The following is a 17,271-nucleotide window of genomic DNA, read 5'->3' on the forward strand; positions in this document are numbered from 1 at the left end:
GGCCCATAGAGATGGAAATAGTCCCATTTTAATTAAAAATATAAATTATTCATGGCAATAAAATTAGTACTCACTTTGTAAATTTTGAAAATATATTCATATTCGTGTTTTTTTTTTAATTCAAAATATTTTTTTATTTAATAAAAATTTGAATAAATTATATCTCAAAAATAAATTTAATTACTCGACTTTCGAGTTTGAATTTAATAATTCTTTAATTTTAAAAATATTTAATAGATTTCTAATTTTTCAATTTTTTAAATTTGAATTTTGAGTTTTGTTTTAAACGTGTATATAAAATATTATTTAAAAATTAATAACTTATTTACTAAATATAAAAAAATTAAATAAGTGAGAGTGGAGGAAAAATTATTTATTTATTTCTAATTAAAAAAATTATTAAAGTGGTGTAATAATGCTCTACATGTTTGTATTTTTTTATTATAAAATGAATTAAATTCCTGTAAAGCTGATCACCCCAATCAGACCTAACTGATTTTATTCCATTTTCTATTTAATTTGTTAACACAATATTTTATTCTCTTTTTAATTTTGTTATATTTAAATATTTTAATTTGATTTTGCCATATTTATATATAATTGAAATCAATTAATTTTTAATGCAATTTCATCTTTCATATTAAATATTTAAATTATAGACAGAATCTAAGAACGAACCCACAATGTGCTTGATTCAAGTGAACTTGAAGACAACAAACCGAACTTCGATTATATAATATAACAAACAAAGTCTTGAAAACAAGATCACATGACGGCAATGTCGAGGCTAAATCCTTTCTTATTTCACTTCTCTCGTACATCTAACAATATAAAATTGCAAGCTCGGTGATTGATTTGTTATTAAGAGGGAAACGGGAACCTGCAACAAGGGCAATGGGCATTGGCTTGGAGCCAAGGCACCAAGCACGCAGAGTGGAACTTGTGGGCGCATGGAAGATGGACCAGTGGCTCGCCCGCTCTGAACCCTTCCAAACAAATGGTGCACTCTTCTTGCTCTGAGGCTTTCCATTTCATCAGCTTCCCCCAAGTGAACCTCTTCTTCGTTATTGATTCTTCTTTCGACCCTTCTCCACTCTTTTTTCTGTACGATTATTTTCGATTTTAACGTTGATTTTAGGTTAAATTACAAATTTAGTTCCTTTCATTTGAACGGTTTCGACTTCGTTCTTAACAGTTTTAAGAGTTCGAAAGATCAAATTTGATCATAAAGTAAAATTAAGAAGAAATTACCTTGGATTTTCAGGTTTTCTATGAGTTCTTAACCTCTCATCCAACCGTTCCTTAGCTTCTCTTGCAATTTCACCAAGCTTCTCGTTCTGGTAAGCTTGATTGGATGAGCTCCGTTGCTTAATTTTATGTTCAACATTCATCAGAATTTTCCCGGGAAACAAACAGAAAAATTCTTAGATTTCATTCATTCATTCATACCTGTGAAGAAGATGATGATGATGAAGTGATGTGAAAATCACGGTTGCTCGTGTACAAACAGAACGACGGCCTTCTTGTGGATCCTAATTTCGCCGCCGTGGACGGCGAGTCCGATGAGGTTATGCTCTGGTGGAACCGCCGCCTTCTGGCGCATTCAACTCCCGGCAACATTCCGGCCATTGATTTGGGAAAACTTGCTGGGATTGAAACTGAGAATCAACCCCCACTATGATTTCAATTCAAAATCTGCAGAACTTTTATCAGAACTGAAGAACAGAGGGGAAAACTTGCTCGATTAAACCCAAGAGGATTTCTACTCAAAATCCATCAAGCTTCTCTGCTCTTATCAGCATTTGAATCAGAAATATCCATTACAGAAAAACGAGAAGAAAACGAAGAAACCCAGAAAAAATTCTCAAATCTACACCAATTTCAATTCTAAATCCATCAAGTTTCTCAGTTTTTTTCTGTATTTGAATCAGAACCCAATCGCAGAAGAACAAGAAGAAACAGAGTTCAACTCAGAATCAATGGAGTTTCTCAGTTTCAGCAAATGAATCAGAAATACCCATTACAGAAAAAACGAGAAGAAAACGAAGAATCCAAGCAAAAATTCTCAAATCCACACTAATTTCAACTCAAAATCCATCATGTTTCTCAGTTTTTTTCTGCATTTGAATCAGACCCCAATCGCAGAAGAAGAAGAAGAAACAGAGTTCAACTCAGAATCAATGGAGTTTCTCAGTTTCAGCAAATGAATCAAAACAGAAAAACGAGAAGAAAACGAAGAAACCCAGCAAAAAATCTCAAATCCGCACCGATTTCAAGTCAAAATCGACCAAATTTCAGAGTTTCATCAAAATCAACCAAAACCCAGATGAACTGAGACAGAGAGAAACAGAGAAACCAAGCCCCATTAAGGATTACAACTCGAAACCAACGAAATCCGTGGTTTGGAGCAAATAAACAGAAAACCCAGAAGAAAAAAAACGAGGAACATGAAGAACATGAAGAAACAAGCGAATAAAATCTGGTGAAATCGAAGATAGGGAAGTGGGAGTGGGAGGAACTAAAATAAGGATAAAGTAAGAAGGGCAAGAAGCTGGGGAGTGATGAGGGTAACAAACACAAGCGGGTCCATGCCATTGAAGGCGAGAGAGCGTACAACAACAAGAAATGTAGTCACTCAAAAGTAAAACGGAGAGTGTATAGAGACCATGATTTTTAAATTGGTGTGGATTTGAGAGTATAAAAGACTAATTCATTTCATACACGATAACAAGCAACATCACGACTTTAGAATGGTTGACGCTCAACCAATACCACAGTAGCCTCATAGTTTTATTTCCTCTCCAACGAGGGCACCGTTCAGTGTTTGACTCTGATACCATTAGTAATAATTTAAACCGACCGCTAACAAATATTTTTTACTTTAGTCCATATATATAGTTGTCTATTTCACAATTTTAAAACGGGGAAAAATCCAAAATTATATTTGTGGTTGTGGGCTTTGTAACGTTAAAACTGGGCCCATCAACCTTTTATCGGTTATTGTTTTTGGCCGTTGAAAAAATGTGATGACGTAAAAAATTGGAATCTAATTTAGTTTGAATTTAAATAAATTAAAATTTGGTGAATTGGTTAGTTCATGTGTTACGTTCATTTTTATTAAACGGCATCTCTTAATTTTAAAAATAATTTTTTTAAATATATATTGAAATTGATTTATAATTTAATGAAAACAAATAAATAAATTTGAGATTGTAGATTTCATTTTATTAATTTATCTTCGATTAAAATAAATTAATTAATTCTTATAAATTTCATTTATTATTATAATTTATTCTTTTATTGTCCATGGATTGAAACTAATGATTTTTTTTTTTCTTTTAGGTAATAATTTTTTTATAGACTAAAAATTAATTATCCCAAATAAATTCCGACAATTTATTCCATTGACTTTATTCTTGTCGTTAGAATTTGACTGCTTACGTTTGACCTCTGTTCTCTTTCCCGTTACTTTTAGTACAATTTAGATATAAGTAAAATTAATAAATTCAAAATTATGCGATGTGATTCAATCTCAATCTCAAGTGAGTTATAAGAGCTCGTGGTTTGATTTATCGAGTGAGACTGAATTTTGTAGCTGATTCAATATGTCTGTTATCTTACAGATTTAATCAAATAGAGAGCTGAGAATATAATTATACGAGATGAAATTCAATTCTCTCCATATATGGTTAGTAGACGAGTAGTTGTTCACTAAGTTTTAATGTTGGGACTTAAATAATGAGAGACTGTTTGAATGATCGACTTGCTTATAATGATTATATGTATTGACACAACTTGTTCTACTCGTGCATAAGAGTGTAACTCTACATCTAAAGTAGTACTATACAACTAGCATACAAATATTATTTTTTTATGAATAATTTATATATACAACAAGCAATCGTACTTTCATGATTGACATTTGTCATAATCGTGTTTGTTCAAATTGATGCTATCATAGTCATGTGCTCGAGATTATATTTGGTTTGTTTATATTTGTACTTTTGGTTAAGAAACTTTTTGTCACTTTGCTAAACCCTATTATAAGCAAAATGCTTTAAAATTTGTTATAGATCAAAGCAAATAGGGGTCACTTGGATCTTCTTTATATTATTGACAACCAATCTTGATATCAATCGGATCTTTTAGTAGCATGTTTTGAACGTCTTTCGTTGCTTTTAAAAAGTTAGCCATCTGCTTTTGATATAAAATGCTATTGTATCATGTGGGCAAGTTGATATCCAACTCATAAGGACAATGACCTAATTGTAAGAGTTGAGTACTTTACCAATTAGTTATATCGCGTTGAGCTGAGTAGGGCTTGCATGAAAGAGTACGAGCCATATTTGATCATCATTTTCAAATGATGACTCTCAAATTTCAACGCAAACAATGATCAAAATAAACCGAAGCCTGGACAAAAATAAGGAGATGAAGTTTTCATTTACATAGAACACAAATGAAAGATGATGAAAAGGCAAACAAATGGAACGAGAAAGAAAGTAGTAAGTCCACCGCTAACAAATATTGTCCTCGTTGGACTTTCCCTTTCGGACTTCCCCTCAATATTTTTAAAACGCGTATGCTATGGAGAGGTTTCCATACCCTTGTAAAGAATATTTTGTTCCTCTCTCCAACCAACGTGGGATCTCACAATCCACCCCCTTTGAGGTCCAACGTCCTCGATGGCATACCGCCCGGTGTCTACCTCCTTCAGAGCTCAACGTTCTCGCTAGCACTTGTTCTTCTCTCCAAATGATGTGGAATCTCACAATAGATTCAAACATCTTACTTTTTGATGGATAATATAATGTCTTAACTAGTTAACTTATGTTTTGGTTGACGACTTTCAAAATATAGGCTTCAGTGACATTCTATCTAGAGAGAAAGGTAAATTAATACGAGGAATACTAATAAACGAATGAAATAATAACAGACATATTTATAATTACATGACTAACTTATTAGAGTTACAATGATTATAAACAGAATGAGTTGGGGAGTTTGGTGATCCAAGGCAATTTTGGGTACTACTTCTTAGAAGAGATTATCCTTCAAATATCTATGGCTAGCTAGTTTGCAGTCTCTTTGATATTGTAGACACTCTAGTTTGAGATAATGTGTTCGTGTTCGTGCTGAAAACTATGTCAGAAACATTGAACAGTATTTAAACAAATTCAATATAATTCTAACATTTGTTGAACATGCGTTGGAAACTCAGGTAAATAACTCCAACAAACCATTAGATACACATTTGCTTCTAAAAAATGGGATATAGAAGGTAAGAGCCCAAGCCCAATCCCACCGCAGGTAGATATGGTCTGTTTTGGCCCGTTATATATCGCTGTCAGTCTCACAGTTTTAAAATACATCTATTAGGGAGAGGTTTCCACAATCTTATAAGAAATGTTTCGTTCTCCTCTCCAACCAATATGAAAACTCACATATAACGAACAGGACAAAAACAATAACAATGAGTGAACAACAACGAATTTATGCTTTCTTTAGCATATAAAATGTCAACAGTATTGACATCAAAATTTGATTTCCGATTGGTTTGAACACAGACAATGGTCCAAACAAGAACAGAGGCCAGGTTAGCCCTTTGTTCATGTGAGAAAACAAAAACAAAAACAAAAACATGGGATGGAATGTTCAATTTTCGTAGAAGAACACAAAGAAATATGAGAAGGCAAAGAAATGGAACCTTGAGAGATAACAAAGGGCAAGTGGGCTGTGTTTAAGGCAGAGTTGGAGACAGTGAAGGCTTTGCAACTTTGAGCTCTCCACAGTCACTGATATAAACAGTTTGGAGAGGTCTGTTCCATATTGTTCTTGCATTTTGAGCCCTTTCATCTCCTAAGAACTTAGCCAAATCATTGAATTGCCTAATTCTCTCAGATGGCTTGTATGTTGGAGTTGAGGATATGGCTGCCACAACATCCAGACCTGAAACTCCCAAAATTTACACAGATATCAAACATCTTTGGTACTAATTTCAGCCCTTTTTGCTTAGCTCTAATTTGGTGAAGTTTTTCCTTACAATTTGATCTTCGTTTTAAAACTTAGTAGTTTATTTCTTGAGTGATACTAGTCGTATACTATTAAGAATCACGATTCTCTACCATGGTGTTTTGTTTTGGGCTTCCCCAAAAGACCTCATATCAAAGGAGATGTATTTCTTATTATAAACCCATGATCAACCTCTAAATTAGCCAATGTGAGACTCTTTCCCAACAATCCTCCCCTCGAACAAAGTACACCATAGAGCCGCCTCTCCTGAGGTTTATGTAGCCCTCGAATAGGCTCCCCTTATTCGAGGCTCGACTCCTCAACCCTCAAACAAAGTACACCTTTGTTCGACACATGAGTCACTTTTGACTACACCTTTGTTCAAACAAAGTACACTCTCTACCATGGTGTTTTGCTTTGGGCTTCCCCAAAAGACCTCATATTATTGGAGATGTATTTCTTATTATAAACCCATGATCAACCCCTAAATTAGCCAATGTGAGACTCTTTCCCAACAATCCTCCCCTCGAACAAAGTACACCATAGAGCCGCCTCTCCTGAGGTTTATGTAGCCCTCGAATAGGCTCCCCTTATTCGAGGCTCGACTCCTCAACCCTCAAACAAAGTACACCTTTGTTCGACACATGAGTCACTTTTGACTACACCTTCAATGCTAGCCATTTCTTTTTTCGACACTTGGATTCTATTGACATGACTAAATCAAAAGCATGGCTGTGATACTATGTTAGAAATCATGATTCTCTACCATGGTATGATATTGTCTACTTATCATGAATTTGCTGATTAACGGGATAAATCTCAACATATATCCCTCCTGAGCTAATGTGCTAATGTGTTAAATGGATTGGATTAGAAATGGCATGCAGGATTATGAAACTGATTAATTGAAACTTCTAAAACTAATCATAAGGATCAAATGTAAAATGTAAAGAGTAAATCGTGAGAAATTAGTTTGAATTTGTACCTTCAAGCACAGTCCCGAAGACAATGTTCTCGCTATCAAGCTGGGGGCAGGGGCCAGGGCCGGTGGTGATCAAGAATTCCACATTGTGATAATTTGGATCCAATTTCAATTCGTCGTCGTCGTCGTTCTCCGAAAGGCACAAAGAAACAATGCCGCCTCTCGAATGCGAAAGCAAGAACGAATCGGACTTCACCGTTTCCGTATTTCTCGGTAATTGTTGCGGTGGCCGGACTGCTCCTTTGTCGCGGCGACCCTGTCGACCGGCGAGGAAGAATTGGCCGGGGAAGATTTTGTGGACCAAAGTGCCCTTATACGAGGAGCCGCAGGACCCGGTACACATGGATTTGAAATTGGCGACGGTGATTGGAACCAGGTGGCCGTAGAGGCCGAGAACGAGGCGACCGAGGAGGGCGGAATCGGAGCAGAGGATGGAATCGCCGCCATCATCGGCGGATTCACGGTTGGGAAGGAAGTTGGTTGGGCAAATGCTGAAGTCGATGAAGACGCGGTCGGTGATGGTGGTGTCCGGCGAAGGGGAAGCCGGGGAGGGAGGTGGATCGACGACGGTGGAGAGAGAGAGGGACGTGGAGAGGAGGAGGAGGGATCGACGAGGAAGTGCAATGTCTCCGGCAGGGCGACGGCGGTGGTGGTGATGTGGAGGTAATAGCACGGCGGTGGCGGCAGAAGCGGAGGAGGAGGTGGTGGAAACGAGAGAGAAGGCCATCATCGGGAAATGAGTGAAGAAGGACCATCGTGTTTGTGGATGCGAGAGAGAGAGAGAGAGAGGTGAGGAGGTAGAAGGAAATGGAGGATTGGTGACCACAGACAAGAGAGTGGGCCCACTACTTATTCAGATATATATATATATATATTATTTCTTTTTATTATTATTATCATTATTTTTATTTTTGCTTCCAAGGAAATTGATTTTTAAAGAGTAAAAATAAAAATAAAAATAAAATATACATTTGGTCATGGATTTTGAGTTATGCTTTATTTGGGATTTTTTCCCCTCCATTTGTCTATTTAATCTCGCTAATATAATTTTAGAATAAAACTAAATTTAATACTTTTAAAAAAATCTCAGTTAGAGATGTTAGAGTGTCCAAATTATTAGGCCTTTGGTCAAAACTTATCTGATAAGGAATTTCTCTACCTTAAAACCGTTATAGTTACGGTCCCTTAGTCGCTTAGAGCTTCGCCGGTCGTCGGCTCCCCTATCATCAGGTCACTAACTTCCTTGACCTTCCACTGGACTAGTTACGGTCGCGTTGGCTCCCCTATCATCAGGTCACCAACTTCCTTCACCTTCCACTAGACAGGCATCAACCTCCATGCATGGTCTTACCACTTTGCATGCAAAGACCTATGACCTATGTTTAGAGTGAGAATGAAGGAGTAAGGAGAGATCGATCTTACCACTTTGCTGAGACCTATGTCTAGAGTGAGAATGAAGAGGAGCAAGGAGAGAAAGCACTCCATTAACTAAACATATCTGAAAATAAAAATTTTAAACCTATCTGAAAAATGAAAATTTCTCCAGGTTAATTAAGCACTAAACAAATCTGGAGAAGGAGAGATATTCCCGTTGGAGGGAGTTCTCCAGGTTAACTAAACACTAAACAAAACAAAACTGGAGAAGAAGAGATATGGAGAAGGAGAGATATTCCCGTTGGAGGGAGTTCTCCTGGTTAACTAAACACTAAACAAAACTGGAGAAGAAGAGATATTCCCGTTTGAGATATTCTCCCGTTTCACTAAATACTAAACAGATCTGAAAAAGGAGAGATAGAGAGATTTCCCCGTTAACTAAACACTAAACAGATCTGAAAAAAAGAGAGATTCCCCACAAAAAAAAAATCTAAATGTAGTATTTTGGTTGTTACCATATGTATATATATTTATTTTATTCTTAATGTTGAAAATTTTAATTATATATTTAGTTTTGATTATTCTTTTAATTAGACCTCACGTTGATTCTCTTATTCACATTATAAATCCCTATAAAGTTTAATAAATGTTAATTTCAATTTTATTTTCTTACTATTGATTATTCCTAAGCTTTCAAGTATTTCTATTTTAATTAGTTTATATGCTTTCTACCATTTCTTAAAACCCTAAAGTTCACCCAAAAAAATTTGAAGAAATAAGGTTTAATTCCTCTGTTCTTCGTGAAGATCATGGTGGATCTCCAATTTGGAAGAAATAATCCATTTCTATTAATTGGCATCCATTTGCCAGATTATTCCTCAAACTCGTTACGGAAAAAAGAAGAAACAATCGATCAAGAAGCAGATGCTACAGAAGATTTCCATGGCAGATTACCAACAATCAGGAACAGATTTCAGAAGAAGACAGAGAACATAAAAAACATATATGTATATATACAATTACATACGCTATAAACACATGGTGGAGTATATCTTAATCACCAACGGCACTTCTCCAAACACAGAGAAGACCGATTATCAATCCTCGCCATCTATTTGACGGCAAGTTGTAAAAAACACGACTCAAAACAAGAATGGATCCAGTATTGTTTTTCAGATCACAGAAAGTTTAAAAGAAAAAAAACACACACACATACAATTATAAATCATCTCATCTGGTTCATGATTATTCAAAACCTAGGGCAGGAAAATTGTCGAAACGGTGAAAGCAAAAGAAGAGGAAGAATCGGAATCAATTCCTCGCAAGCTGAAGAGGAGCGTCGTCGTCATCGTCGTCGCTCAAAGCGACACCAGGTTGAGAGGTCTTACCGATGACAGGGGAGGAGGAAGGGGAAGATGAAGCAGAGGCGAGGGCGAGAGCCAAGCAGCCTTCACTCCAGGATCGGCGAATGGGATAGAAGATGGATTTAGACTTTGAATGGGAGCAGCGAGGAGATTGACGACGGGATTTGTGGAGTGCACAGCCGCAGTTGCGGTGGTAGGGGCGGCGGTCGATCTCGGTGTCGCAGCCGGCGATGCAAGCCTCGTAGACAGGGCGGAGGAGGCCGTCGGCGGCCATGGAAGAATAGGATCGGACCACCACGAGCGGGAGATGTTTGAAGAAATGCGTGGGAGAGAGAGACCGGGATTGGGCGTGGGAAGTGGCATTTATAGGCGGCAAAAATGGGGATTGGGGAACGGGTACCGAAATAAATGGCGGGGTTGTTTTTTGTGTCCGGCGATAAAACGACCCAAATTTAGTTACCCACCAAAAAAAAATAAATTAAATTAAATAAATAAATTGGTTTTTTGATTTAATAACATTTATTTAAAAAAAAAAAAACATTTCAAAAGCACGTGTGCATAGACACTGGATAAGTCATCTGGTTTGACATTTGCCTATACTCCAGCCAAAGTCTTTCAACACAACGTCCCATTTCATCATATCATCTTGGCTCCCAATTGACACGGTTTTTTTATGTCATGATGTCATCCCAAGTCTCGAGATGTCATCAGTCATCGTAACTTGCTTGGTTTTGTCTATCAATAACGATCTTGTGCGTCATTCATAACATCGAGACATCTCAAACATCCATCCATTCGGGTTCTATCGGAGCAGTGAACCCTCCCATATCTATGTCATATTATTTACGGACTCCATACCGAATAGTTGGTGTATAATCCAACCTATTATTTGACTAAATGTTTTTAAAATTTAGGCACCATTTGTTTGTTAAGACCTAATAAGTTCAATAACATTTAATATTATTTATTATTTATTTTTCAGTTGTAAAATAAAGCATTTTGAGATTAAATTTTCAATATAACTTTTATTAAAATTTTAAATTTTAATATAATAACATTATTCTATTCCCATTTTTTAAAAAATTTGAAACACGTGTAACATATTGTATTATAAATTATATGATAACAATTATAAATTTTTTATAATATAAAATATGTTAATAAAATTAGGGGAATATATTCTTTTGGCAGTGAGTTTATATTTGTTAATAAAATCTACTTTTCAATTGATTTTTAATTTCAAAATGTAACATGATTATTTTATATTTTTACATTTCTATCCTCCGTTAACTTTCAATTAATTAATTAAAAATGTTATGACGTAGATTTTTTTAGTTAATTTTAATAATTTTATAATTATTTTAAATGACTTCATAAAATGAAAATAAAGTTCAAAATTAAATAAATAAAAATGTAATATTTATAATTTGAGGATTAAATGAAAATTTAAGTAAGGGGTAAAAGTGTAATAATTCCAGACATAATCTTTACATTATTGAGAGAGAAGCTTCAAAATCAAATTCTTGTTTCTTGTAAACAAACTCTTTCTTACCAACCATACGTACGTGTTCTTCTAGAATCCAAGCGGGAAAATATGAATATTAAAATAAATATTTTAATAATTTAAATAGACCGTCAATGACCATATATCAGGGTCATTTCAAGAATTAAAAAAATATATTAATACTTTATTTCAAAAATATCCTTAAATTAAAAAAACTTTTAAATGTATTTTTAAATACCCTTCATTTTTTTAAAATTTTTATTAATACTAAAAAAACGTTTAAAATCTTTTAAAAAATTCAAAATATTCTTACAGTTCGTACTGAGCTTCAAAAATACTAATGAATTTTGAAAAGTAACATTAAAATATTGGGAGATAATCTATGAGATGCTGATAAACTTTTCGACTGTAACAATTTTTATTGATATTATTTATGTCTGTTTGAGACTTTAAGAGTATTTTTTAAATAACATAAAAAATTTAAGATATTTTTATTAATTTAATCTAAAAATATTATAAAACAGACATAAATATTATAATTTATGAAAGTAAATTAACAAAAAAAAAAATTAAAGTAGAGTTGAATAGATCAATAATCCAAAAATATTTAAATGCTTAATTAAATAATAATAATAAATATTTATTGTGTAAATTTAAAAGTAAACCAACTTAATTTCAGTAATTTTATTTGGATTTTTTTCACCGCTGTAATTTGTCCGTTCATTTATCACATTTCACCGTTTACGAGGAGGGCATTCGGCTCCTCCACGTGTCTAAATATCCAACTAGTCCCGTCGGTGGGATATTTTAAAGTTTATTTATTTCTTTATTATTATTATTATTATTTTATTTTATTTTTTTAATTTCTAGTTTAATTTAAATGCTATAGTTTGAATTTAATTTTTTTTCTTGACAAATATGATTTTTAAATAATTAAAAAAAAAAAAAACAACAACACAACTCGAAAAGAGAGGGTAAAGTTGTAAACTCTATTCATGTTGCTCGGATTACTAATCCAACCAATCTGAAATTTAGGGTTAAGTCAAAAATATTTTTTTAGCTCGACTCAATCTGTGTACACCTCTACTAAAATTTGCATAAATCCCANACAACACAACTCGAAAAGAGAGGGTAAAGTTGTAAACTCTATTCATGTTGCTCGGATTACTAATCCAACCAATCTGAAATTTAGGGTTAAGTCAAAACTATTTTTTCAGCTCGACTCAATCTGTGTACACCTCTACTAAAATTTGCATAAATCCCAAACATCAAATGTTAATTACAACTCATGTCGGTTGCAAAAGTCAAATACGTAATAAAAAGTAGTGTAAGGTTGTGTTTTAACTCAATTTTTTCTTAACCCGACCAAAAAAAAATGTCAACCACAAATCAATTCCCGAAAAAAATCTGACCTAACAAACCTTTTATGATTTGGGTTGATGGTCAAGTTGGTCGAGTTATTGAGTCACATGAATACTCATCATATATTATTTTTTAATTAATATCTCTCGACATTCGTAAAATTAATACCATTTCTTCATTAATTTGAGTACAACAATGTGTAAGAGCGGTGACTCGAATATCTCATATTTGATTTAATCAATCGAGTTATGTTCGTGATTTGAATCTCTCGTATTTGATTTAATCATATTCACATTTATTTATTCCTATAATAAGAATATAAAATATTAAAAAAATATATATTTTTTTTTATTTTGAGGATTTTTTTCTTTTTCAAAAAACAAAATAAAACATGAATTTAAAGGCGTGAGTCCTGCCCACGCTGCCCGTAGAAACTGAATGTTTTTTGTTGCTCATTATAGGGACGTTGTCTCTTCCGCCATAGCCATTTCTCCTGTAATCTCTCTTCTTCCTCCATCACTGCTGCTGCCGGTGCACATTTCCCTTCTCGTGGGAGATTGTAGCGATTCTGTAAAAAGGTCTGTTGGATCGTTTCTTGCAAACGAAATTTTGAGCCATTTTGATTTAATTTTGTTGTTTTGCTATTTCCATGCCTAATTTCTGTTCATTTCATTTGAAGTTTCCTGTATGTTTATAGCATTTGTTTTAGATTTTCTCTTGCAAATTCGATTAAACGATTGCGTACTCGTTTGTTCTTGATTCGGCATTGTTTTTTTCCCCTGATCCGAGGTTTTCAGATCCGATACAAATCGAATATGGATTTGTCGAGAATGAAGTTGTTCAGTCGATTCCGGATCTGGGTTTTAACTTGTTCTTTGATTTTTCAACTCGGCTATGGGTTTTACCTTCCTGGTAGCTATCCCCACAAATACAATGTTGGTGACTTCTTGTCAGTGAAGGTTAATTCTCTTACATCTATCGAAACCGAATTGCCATATGGGTATTATAGTTTGCCGTTTTGTAAGCCTTCAGAAGGTGTTAAGGACAGTGCTGAGAATCTTGGTGAGCTTTTAATGGGAGATCGAATTGAGAATTCGCCTTATCAGTTTAAGATGTTCACAAATCAAACGGATATCTTTGTGTGTGCTTCAGATCCATTGACATCTGATCAGTTTAAGATCATGAAGGAGAGAATTGATGAAATGTATCAGGTTAATTTGATTCTTGACAATTTACCTGCGATTCGTTATACTCAGAAGGAAGGTTATGTCCTGCGGTGGACTGGTTATCCTGTTGGTGTTAAGGTTAAAGATGCTTACTATGTGTTTAATCATTTGAAATTCAAGGTCCTTGTTCATAAATATGAGGATGCCAATATGGCTCGTGTAATGGGGACTGGTGATGCTGCTGAGTTGATCCCGACGATTGGGAAAGGGGGATCTGATGTGCCTGGATATATGGTCGTTGGGTTCGAGGTTGTACCGTGTAGCATTGTGCACAATCTTGATCAGGTGAAGAACTTGAAAATGTACCAAGCGTATCCTAGTGCGGTACAGTGTGATCCCACGACGGTGTCGATGTCTATCAAGGAAGGCCAGCCTATTGCTTTTACGTATGAAGTTATGTTCGAGGAGAGCGATATCAAATGGCCATCTAGGTGGGATGCATATCTTAAGATGGAGGGATCCAAAGTCCATTGGTTCTCAATCATGAATTCTATGATGGTGATTACTTTTCTTGCTGGTATTGTTTTTGTTATCTTCTTGAGGACGGTTAGGCGGGATCTGACCCGGTATGAGGAGCTCGACAAGGAGGCCCAAGCTCAGATGAATGAGGAGTTATCTGGCTGGAAGCTTGTTGTTGGAGATGTTTTTAGGGCTCCCACAAGTCCTTCACTCCTATGTATTATGGTTGGTAATGGAGTTCAGATTTTTGGAATGGCAGTGGTGACCATATTATTTGCTGCTCTAGGATTCATGTCGCCAGCATCTCGTGGAACGCTTATTACCGGTATGCTATTTTTCTATATGATTCTTGGTGTTGCAGCTGGTTATTTCGCTGTTCGTTTATGGAGGACGATCGGTTGTGGTGACAACAAAGGTTGGATCTCTGTCTCGTGGAAGGTCTCGTGCTTCTTTCCTGGTATTGCCTTCTTTATCTTAACCACTCTGAACTTCCTTTTATGGGGTAGTCACAGTACAGGAGCCATTCCATTTTCCCTTTTTGTTATATTGCTCTTGCTTTGGTTCTGCATCTCGGTTCCCCTTACGCTTGTTGGTGGTTACCTCGGTGCCAAAGCGCCTCATATCGAGTTTCCAGTTCGTACTAATCAAATTCCTCGCGAAATCCCTGCTCAAAAATACCCGTCCTGGTTGTTAGTTCTTGGTGCTGGCACTCTTCCTTTTGGAACCTTATTCATTGAGCTGTTCTTCATCATGTCTAGTATCTGGATGGGTCGTGTGTACTACGTTTTCGGGTTTCTCTTCATTGTTTTGATCCTTCTCGTCGTCGTTTGTGCTGAAGTATCTTTGGTTCTTACCTATATGCATCTGTGTGTGGAGGATTGGAGATGGTGGTGGAAGGCCTTCTTTGCATCTGGTTCTGTTGCCATATACATCTTTTTATATTCCATCAACTATCTAATCTTTGATCTGAAGAGCTTGAGCGGACCGGTCTCTTCGACGCTTTACCTCGGATACTCCCTTCTAATGGTGTTTGCCATCATGCTTGCAACCGGTACGATCGGGTTCCTGTCGTCGTTCTGGTTCGTGCATTACTTGTTCTCTTCAGTGAAGTTGGATTGAAGGAGATGAGTGAGTGGCAGTTTAGGGGGTGATTTAAAGAATACAATTGTATGGATTGCTCGTTATTACTGTGATACGATACGATACGATATATTAGTTTTCGTCGATTCATTTCAACGAGACGATGACAATAATACCGTCCTGTTTTGATGTATTTTCATCTGCCCTCATATAATATTTCATTCATTCCTTAAGAAATATATATGCTTTTGTGTTTAATCTCATATAGTTTCATCTATATCTTATCTTGTTTCCTATGCTTTTGTTGATTCATTCTGGTTTTTTTGTAATTTCGTGTTTTGTTCATTTGTTACTTTCAAAAGGTTTGTTTTGGTCACTATTCATATAGATTCAGTACAAGGCTACTATCACATTTAGCGTCGTATTCTACTTTTAGCCCTGTTTTCTAAAAATTTCTTCTTGAACTGGAGCTAGAAGCTCGAACATACGTCGCTTGACCGTAGGCGATGCAAGAACGAATTGGCTAAATTTCTTATTGAACTGGAGCCAGAAGCTCGAGCATACGTCGCTTGACCGTAGGCGATGCAAGAACGAATTAGCTTAACTCACTTGTTACGAATTGGCTTAACTCACTTATCGCTCGAAAGTGAGTGCCGCACAATTGCAAGTCCGTTCCATCCAAAGTGCGATTGTGATAAACATACTAATTATCACGGGAATATGCAACCTAAAAGAAATGGGTTTTAGATACTAATTATCATGTCAAACCTACTACTTACCGGTAGTGTCTTTTATGAGCTTTCTTTCAAAAAATTTAGAACACAGCTAGAGAGAGGTTTTCACACGCGAGAGGCCGAGGTAAAAACGAACAATCACCATGAAAAGTAAGAAACAACAACATCAACTTCATTTCTTTTGCTCGTCGCAGCAAACGCCACGGGTCTCTATTGACTAGACATTGAGCCTTAACTCCCATTCTTCGTCTAAATGGTGATTCTCTACCCATTCGGGAGGGGTCCCCACAAGCTTTGATTCTACTAAATAAATAGACATTTTTATATGTTACGATGCAACTACGTTGAATTATTATATAAATTTTTAGTTTTCCATGAAATCTTCATATTTAATATAAGGTTTTATAATTAGAAAAATAAAACAACATGGTAATATAAATAATTAGTTTTTGTGTTAATCACACACATATTATATATATAAAAAAAACTAAAATTTAAAAAAAAAAAAAAACTAGAACAAACGTGTGTGAAACTCTGTCGGCCAATAAAATATTTATTTCCAAAAATAAAATAAATTGTGATAACACGTGGCAGAGATGTCAATGTAAATTATTTATTTCCTATAAATAATGGGTCCACGTATTATTTAATTCAATAAAATTATTGTACTAAAAAAAAAAAAAAAAGTCACGACCGACCTGCCGGTCTAGTTAATCTCTATAATATAATAATACTTCTAATTATTTGACTATTAAATTATTTTTTATTCGAAAAGAATAAAATAAAAAAATAAAAATATTTATATTTATATAAATAAAGTAACCATTTATATTTTCTAAAAAAACAAGAAAAACAATAATCATATATATGGAATAAATGAATGCATCTTTTTCAAAAATAAAATATAATAATAATAATAAAATAATCAAAATCTTACTCGAATAGAATAGTTATTTTGTATAGATAAATAATTAATTAAATTTAACTTTTTAGTAAAAGAACAATAAAGTTCGAGGTCAACGTGTGAAGCTTTCATGTAACATATTTTTATAAAGTAACTTCAAAACTTTACACAAAAATCATATTAATTAATTTATAAACTTTATTGAAATTATTTTATTATTATTATTATTTTTTTTGTTGCAAATTCCATTATACAGAAAAAGTTACCTTT

The 17,271-nt window shown here is 34.8% G+C and overlaps 4 protein-coding genes across 4 annotated transcripts; 1 reads left to right on the plus strand and 3 right to left on the minus strand.

The window, feature by feature from the left end:
• Positions 1 to 704: 704 nt before the first annotated feature.
• On the minus strand, positions 705 to 2,655 carry LOC111804873 (probable E3 ubiquitin-protein ligase RHY1A). Its single transcript, XM_023689681.1, has 3 exons — positions 1,450 to 2,655; positions 1,252 to 1,367; positions 705 to 1,102 (listed from the first exon to the last, which is right to left on the minus strand). Exons 1-3 carry the CDS (start codon positions 1,627 to 1,629, stop codon positions 862 to 864), a joined length of 537 nt encoding a protein of 178 aa, XP_023545449.1. The 5' UTR covers positions 1,630 to 2,655; the 3' UTR covers positions 705 to 861.
• A 2,821-nt stretch (positions 2,656 to 5,476) lies between these two features.
• On the minus strand, positions 5,477 to 7,782 carry LOC111805005 (peptidyl-prolyl cis-trans isomerase CYP28, chloroplastic). The gene is made up of 2 exons (XM_023689861.1): positions 6,998 to 7,782; positions 5,477 to 5,949 (listed from the first exon to the last, which is right to left on the minus strand). The coding sequence occupies exons 1-2, from the start codon at positions 7,722 to 7,724 to the stop codon at positions 5,741 to 5,743; spliced, it is 936 nt and encodes a 311-aa protein (XP_023545629.1). The 5' UTR covers positions 7,725 to 7,782; the 3' UTR covers positions 5,477 to 5,740.
• Positions 7,783 to 9,361: 1,579 nt separating this feature from the next.
• On the minus strand, positions 9,362 to 10,097 carry LOC111805826. Its single transcript, XM_023691067.1, has one exon. It carries the CDS (start codon positions 10,004 to 10,006, stop codon positions 9,680 to 9,682), a length of 327 nt encoding a protein of 108 aa, XP_023546835.1. The 5' UTR covers positions 10,007 to 10,097; the 3' UTR covers positions 9,362 to 9,679.
• A 2,919-nt stretch (positions 10,098 to 13,016) lies between these two features.
• On the plus strand, positions 13,017 to 15,602 carry LOC111805786 (transmembrane 9 superfamily member 11). Its single transcript, XM_023691018.1, has 2 exons — positions 13,017 to 13,176; positions 13,396 to 15,602. The coding sequence occupies exon 2, from the start codon at positions 13,414 to 13,416 to the stop codon at positions 15,400 to 15,402; it is 1,989 nt and encodes a 662-aa protein (XP_023546786.1). The 5' UTR covers positions 13,017 to 13,176; positions 13,396 to 13,413; the 3' UTR covers positions 15,403 to 15,602.
• Positions 15,603 to 17,271: the final 1,669 nt, after the last annotated feature.

The sequence above is a fragment of the Cucurbita pepo genome, chromosome LG11 (genome assembly GCF_002806865.2).
Source record: "Cucurbita pepo subsp. pepo cultivar mu-cu-16 chromosome LG11, ASM280686v2, whole genome shotgun sequence".
Taxonomy (NCBI): domain Eukaryota; kingdom Viridiplantae; phylum Streptophyta; class Magnoliopsida; order Cucurbitales; family Cucurbitaceae; genus Cucurbita; species Cucurbita pepo.

What these genes read in the sequence shown, in the direction of transcription:
- LOC111804873 (XM_023689681.1), bottom strand. Translation starts at nt 1,629, where the DNA reads ATGGCCGGAATGTTGCCGGGAGTTGAATGCGCCAGAAGGCGGCGGTTC. An exon ending in CATCATCATCTTCTTCACAG is followed by an intron (nt 1,368 to 1,449) that starts GTATGAATGAAT and finishes CATAAAATTAAG; the next exon opens with CAACGGAGCTCATCCAATCA. An exon ending in AGAAAACCTGAAAATCCAAG is followed by an intron (nt 1,103 to 1,251) that starts GTAATTTCTTCT and finishes ATAATCGTACAG; the next exon opens with AAAAAAGAGTGGAGAAGGGT.
- LOC111805826 (XM_023691067.1), bottom strand. Translation starts at nt 10,006, where the DNA reads ATGGCCGCCGACGGCCTCCTCCGCCCTGTCTACGAGGCTTGCATCGCC.
- LOC111805005 (XM_023689861.1), bottom strand. Translation starts at nt 7,724, where the DNA reads ATGATGGCCTTCTCTCTCGTTTCCACCACCTCCTCCTCCGCTTCTGCC. An exon ending in CTTCGGGACTGTGCTTGAAG is followed by an intron (nt 5,950 to 6,997) that starts GTACAAATTCAA and finishes TGGGAGTTTCAG; the next exon opens with GTCTGGATGTTGTGGCAGCC.
- LOC111805786 (XM_023691018.1), top strand. Translation starts at nt 13,414, where the DNA reads ATGGATTTGTCGAGAATGAAGTTGTTCAGTCGATTCCGGATCTGGGTT.